Here is a 6,398-nt window from a genome sequence, read left to right on the forward strand (position 1 = left end):
AGGGTCTTGGACAAGTTCAGGGTTCAAAGTCTAAGATTCAAGATTCACGGTCCAAAGTATAAGACCTAGGAGCTAGGGTTTAGAGTCCAAGGTCTAAGGTTTAGAGTCCAAAGTTCATGTTAAAAAAATTACTAAAATAATGTGTAAATGACATAAAAAAATACTGAAATAACATTAAATAATTGATAAGAAATACAAGATGATATAGATATATGTTTCATACAATCAGATTAATCTCAAAAGATCACCCACAATGGCTCATCGAGAAGCACGACTACAAACAACAGAAAATTAGAAAAAAGACAAAATATGAGCCGACATCAAGTCGTTAAAGCAGGCAAGTTCAATATGCTTGCCCAACCTTAAAATCATGCCTTTATGCAGACTCGGTCATTAACAATAAACTGATCAAATCACCAAACTGTAGTGATGAAGTTAAATCTTATATAAAAAAAATTATTTTTGCCCAAATTCAAATCCAAAAAATATGGATCTTAAATAAGAACACTACACTATATCAAAATGTGGTAAAAAATTCTCAAATTATTCTCAATAGACTACATCAACACAACAACTTGAACTCTGGTTAAAAGTCTTTCCTTTTTTCTTGTAAAATAAAATTACAGTTATAAAGGGTTAAAAGGGTATAAATTAGTAATAAAAACAAATGACCTATCGAGTCAAGAAATGGTAAAAAGAACAATCATGGATGCCAAGAAATCACTGAACTGCCCTTCAAGTTATCTCCGTAGGGTTCTTATTAACCATTCCCCTCATCACCTCCTGCTTCACCAACTGGAGAAGGGTTGCCTTGCTCCAGGTTACTTATCGCTTCTGGTCCGCATATCCGCATCAACTCATCCTGTTACCGGAAGCAGCAAACCATAGTTGTTGATTACACATTCAAATGTAAATGGAAGAATTGTTTGCAACAAATTTGATATAAATAAATGATGCTCAATCATCAGCAAGGTAAAGAGGGATGAGCGTTAATAGAAAGAGATCCTAGGTGAAGGGTGGCGTGGAGGCAGCTGTTCTATACCTTGATAGAACTATTTTCAGATGTAAGCTTCTCGCATTCATCTGACAGCTTCTTTAACTCATCTCTAAGGGTGTGGTTTTCATTTGCCAAGCTCTCCACCTTGGCTTGAAGCTCTTCACACTCGGCCTAGTGTAAAACCAGAAACACAAAAATAGAAGCTACAGATCTTAAGCTTGAACCAAACGGAAATAAGATCAAGAATCATTAGTTGAAGAATATAAACCATTTTACCTGCTTGCGTAACCTTGACCTCCGAGCAGATTCCCTGTTAGACTGCTTCCTCTTCTGTCTTTTCAACTCACGTTCATCCTGCAAGAACCCACATCACCAATTTAGATAAAAACTGAATTTACGTATCTTGAAAACCAAACCATCTACTCACATCCGAATGCTCTAACTTAATGAAAAAGGCATGTTTTAACAACTAGCAAAGAATATTGGCTAGAAATTGAGTGAATACTAAGGAATGAACTTGTGAAATTAGAAACGAAAATCACCAAGAAAAGCGCATACTTGAATCCACTGATCAGGCATCACAGCACCAGCAGGAACAGTGGCTACAGTGCCAGATGCGTTAGGTCTGGTTTTTGGAGCTCCTGTGGCAGCAGGGGAAGCACTCCATAGGTCCATTCCTATATTCAAAGTAGTTGCAGGCATAGAGACTATGGGTTCTGCGGGAACTAAAGCCCCAGCAGCTTTACCCTGTGCATTGGCTGGTAATAAAAGGTGATTGTAGTTAGGAAACTATCACAGTATATAAAATCAACAAAATCGACCCCCAAGTCTATTACCAGGACTCACTAAGCTCCTTCCTTTTTTTTTCGTACACTTGGACTTGGTCCCTCAGTACAATTTCCCCACTCTGGGTTTTATAACATTTCCAGGGAGTAAGTTTGTTTACTTTCAAAATAATCTAAAGCTCATTTTGCTATTTATCCTAAAATAAAATCAAGAAATTAGATATGGAAACTTAAAGTACCATCTGCAAGCATCTGCTCAAAGCTTCCCTTTTTGCCAGCATTGACTTCCTAAAGAAAAAAGGGTACATATTCATTAGAAAGGACAATTTTGAGCATAAACGTGATAGCAAGTAAAGCATGTTGATGAAGGAATCTGAAAACCCAAAGCAGTCAGTGTCGTTGATGATAATTAAATAAGGAACAATTATGCACATACTTGTTGATTACTCTCATCACTTCTGTCTGATGTACCCTCGCTGCCACTTTCACCACTGTTACAGAAGTTGAATAACTTTTTTCAGCTAAAACCCAATGTCAAGAATGAATGTGAACATTGTGTCAAGGAAAAAAAATACTGAAACATCAAAAGGATCATGCACCTTTGAGAGCCGCCATCGTTTCCCGAGCCTGAAGTGGCCTTTGCACTCTCTCCAACTTTGCTTCCCGAAGATCCCTTGGGCTTTTTGGTCGCACCCCGATCCTTTCCATCAGCACCATTATTCCGTGCAGAACTTGGCATCTATAGACAATTTGGAAAGAGGAAAGGGCATTTACTTTATGGAGTAACTGAGAGTCTAAATGAAATACAAACAGAAAAAGGAAGCAATTAAGGAAAGAAAAAACTAATTACTGGTGCCATATTAGGATGCGCATACACTCCCCTTGGAGGATATACAGCTGGGTACGGAACCGGGGTACCATATGGAGGCATTAGAGGATGCTGAAAGATTATCAACAAAAATGAAAAAAGTAAAAAACATAACTCTCATCAAATAAAGAACCAAAATATTGCGAAATCATGTTTTCATATCACCTGGCCTCCCCATATGTATGGATGCGGGGTTGGTGAAGCAACGGTTGAGGCAAATAATGGAGGAGTAGCTGCAGCACCATAATAAGCCTAAACAACAAGCAGAGTTGTAAGCTCAAATGGTTACTTACATAAATGAGATTAACAATTAGAAAGTATATAAAACACCATGATTCAAGGGCATTAGTACACTAACCTGCATTTGGGTCGACCAATCAGGATATGACACTGTTGTTGGCATTTCCTGTAAGTACAAAGTAAATATGTCAGCAAAAGTAACCCTCACGTTAGCGATGAGAAGGCAAGAATGATACGTAAATAACCTGGGTTGAGGCAGTAGGTTTGGAAGGCTTGGCTGGTGTGCTCTCCTCTTCCGTTCCCATATCACTTATGTAAACGTCTTAATTTCAACAAATCAAGAATCAAATCTGTATGTCCTCGACCACTTTTAGAAAGCACCTGCGAACCCGATGTGAAAACCATGCATCAGAAATCAAAACCGAGCCTTGACAAAGTTTTTACGTTAATGGCCAAAACATGATGCATAGAACATAAATACAAATAGAGTTCGGCATTGGCATAGTAAAGTTAAACCATTTCAAACAAGAACGATAGTACAACCAAACCGAGCTAACCAGTGTATGGTTCAGCACAAGACCTAACCTTTCCAAAGTAAAACCACATGGGTTCTGTCGATCCTCCATAAAACTAACTTAAAGAAAACAAAACATCTATTCTTGTCCTAACAAGTTAAGGAGACAAAGAAAACCATATTTGTAACTGATTTTGTGATATCGGAAACAAAGTAGAGTATCACCAAACAATTCTTCCATAACCGACAACCTTGAAATAATAATAATAATAATAATAATAATAATAATAATAATAATAATAATAATAATAATAAAACAAAGCAATTCTTCAATTCCCATAATTACCTTTCAGAAACAGTACAAGTTTCAACAATTCATATATTAGCCAAACATTTAGAAGGTGAGAAGAAACAGCAGAAATTGGCAGTATCCGTTTTAAAGTTTGTCAACATTTACCCCTCGTATTTTCCAAAACAAAACGCATTAATTAATTCATTATTAGCACAAATAATACGAGCTAATCTTAATATTCAGGCCTTAACCCGCAGGGATTGTGAGCAGTCACAAAACATAAGCAAAGCTAAAATGAGAAAGAACAAAAAAAACAACTGGACATTGAAGTTCAGAGAAGAAAAAGAAATTAGCAAAAGTCCAACTGCATAATAAAAAACTAAAGCATGAGATAAAAGATCTTGAAACTACAAATAACTCAAATTTAATGAAGAAACACACACGCACAAAGGGAAAAAATTAGCTTCTAAATGCTCTGAAATTACAAACAAAAACAAAATTAAGAAAAGAAAGAAAGAAAGAAAGGAAGACCTGTTTAAAGGCGTTGAAGAGGAAAGTGAAGTGGAAGGGAATTTATATAAAGAATGCTCTTCTTCTTTTTTTCCCTTCTAGTATTTGCTTGATCAAAGGGTTGAAAATTGAGGATTAGAAAAGAAGAAAAGAAGTGAAAAATACGAGAAGAAATTATTGTTTCTATAATTGGCGTTTGAAACAGTTTGGGAGGGTGAGAAACAAAGTTGGGTAGTTGGTAGTATTAAAAAGAAGTGATCCAGTGTGATGGTGTGCGTGGTAGCTGTAATGGGAAGAATGAGTCGATGAGGAGGAAAGGAAATGGGGAAGAAAGAGAAGGGAAAGGTGTTAGGGTTTCGCGGGGGACACGTGCTAAGAAAGAGGAAGACAGCTGGGATGGTTTAAGTGGGTCAGGCTTATGACAAACCATTCAAATGGATGATTCATCAATTACTACTGTGGAGTCTAAGAGTTCAAATATCCCAAGAGGAATTGCTAAATTTCCTGTCGAAACTATGTCGTTTTTTTTCTTTCTTTTCTTTTGGTTGGGGGTGATTTTGGCTATCGTTTCTCTTTTGTTACTATTTACGGTTACCATCCATTTCGGGCTTTGGGCTTGCGTGGCTTCCACGTCATTCAAATATTATCCGTAAATGAGATTAGTGTGATAATTTTGGACAGATGAAAAATAATAACATTTATGACAAATAAAGGATGTCGAAGAATAGGCCTAAGAATTGTCAATCTATAGAAAAACCGAGGTGGAAGTTTTAGGGTGATGTTTTAGTACAAGATAACTAATGATGGATCTTGTGTCCCTTTGTTAATAAATGAGGGATATTTATAGAAGAAAGAGGATTAGGAGTGAATCTCTTATAAAATGTTTGTTTTCTAACTTTGAACTTAGGTTAAGCTATGGTTTTGATATATTTCAATGTGACTATTTTCGAGTTTGGTATGTTTGGGATGTCAAAAAAATTAATGAGAATGGATTTAATCAAGATTCATCTCTAAGGCTTACAATAAACAAGTGAGTTCATCAATTCTTATATTGTCAATGTCATTTGTTCCATCAATAATAGTCGTTCACCTTTCTCACCAGCTTCAAATTTGAGTATTCTTTACTAAGGGTAAAAGATTAATTTTTTGAGATGTCACAAAGCTTTGCATAGAAGTCAGATAAGGTCTCATTGTCCTGCATTCTTAGAGTCTTAAATTTTGCAGTCAACATCTGAAGTTTGGACTACTTCATAGAACTGGTCCCTTCATGAGCAATTTTGAAAATAGTCCAAGCTCTTCTAGTAGTTAAGTATTTAGAGATTTGTCTAAATTCTTGACAATCAATTCCATAGAAATTTGCATTGAGGCCCTTAAAGTTCGCATTAGTCAATTTTTATTTATCATTGGTCCAAGTTACTTCATATTTGGAAGTCTTCACACCAGTTAAATCACTGGATGGTGGTTTCCAACCAGTCAAAATTAAGCATCGAGCTTTCTTATTACTTGACAAAAGCCATCATTCTTACCTTCTAAGAGTCATAGTTTGTTCCGTCCAGCATGGTGGGTCTTAAGATTAATGATCCTTTCATCTCAATTACAAATAAATGACTTGATATCCACTTAATACTTCAAGTGTTTAACTTTGATATCAATTGTGAATTCATTAAATTTGGCTTTTAGGTTTCGTTCAGTTGCAACTTGATGAACTGTCTAATAGTTATAAAATAAGATATGGATACAAAAGTTCGGTTACATATTTCAAAAACTTCCTATGCCTAAGGGCCCTTGCCCAAAGAGTAATCAACTATAAATCAACAAGTGCAAGATGTGATTTAAGTTCAACTTACTCACAAAGTTGCAACCTCATCCTATACGCCAACCTAGATCACTTTCTCGGTAGGCCCTTCCCCCTGAAAGATTAATTGTAAATTGATGAGAAAAATAGTTTACTTACACAAATACTGTAACACCCTAAACCCGAGTCGATCACCGGTTTCGAGTTACAAGGTGTCATATTCGTTGTCAGAGCAACTAAAATCAAATTTAAATGCAATTCACATCATTAGACAAACAAATACGAGTAATATAAGCAAGTGATACGATAAATAATCATTCTCAAGACTTATATGAGCTTACAAAAGCTCTAATACTAAACCGAGATCAAATTAGGTTTTGGCCTCGTCGCGTCGTGA

The 6,398-nt window shown here is 36.0% G+C and overlaps 1 protein-coding gene across 1 annotated transcript; it reads right to left on the minus strand.

Annotated features, from left to right (window-relative positions):
* Positions 1-488: 488 nt before the first annotated feature.
* On the minus strand, positions 489-4,580 carry LOC105763291 (G-box-binding factor 1). Its single transcript, XM_012581465.2, has 12 exons — positions 4,228-4,580; positions 3,136-3,271; positions 3,009-3,056; positions 2,816-2,902; positions 2,633-2,722; positions 2,382-2,521; positions 2,219-2,273; positions 2,022-2,070; positions 1,556-1,755; positions 1,274-1,351; positions 1,043-1,168; positions 489-862 (listed from the first exon to the last, which is right to left on the minus strand). The coding sequence occupies exons 2-12, from the start codon at positions 3,193-3,195 to the stop codon at positions 761-763; spliced, it is 1,035 nt and encodes a 344-aa protein (XP_012436919.1). The 5' UTR covers positions 3,196-3,271; positions 4,228-4,580; the 3' UTR covers positions 489-760.
* Positions 4,581-6,398: the final 1,818 nt, after the last annotated feature.

The sequence above is a fragment of the Gossypium raimondii genome, chromosome 12, assembly GCF_025698545.1.
Source record: "Gossypium raimondii isolate GPD5lz chromosome 12, ASM2569854v1, whole genome shotgun sequence".
Lineage (NCBI taxonomy): Eukaryota > Viridiplantae > Streptophyta > Magnoliopsida > Malvales > Malvaceae > Gossypium > Gossypium raimondii.

Coding starts and splice junctions, on each gene's coding strand:
- LOC105763291 (XM_012581465.2), bottom strand. CDS start 3,195: ATGGGAACGGAAGAGGAGAGCACACCAGCCAAGCCTTCCAAACCTACT. Junction 2,522..2,632: donor CGCATCCTAATATGGCACCA/GTAATTAGTTTT, acceptor AATTGTCTATAG/ATGCCAAGTTCTGCACGGAA. Junction 1,756..2,021: donor TGAGCAGATGCTTGCAGATG/GTACTTTAAGTT, acceptor TTTTATTACCAG/CCAATGCACAGGGTAAAGCT.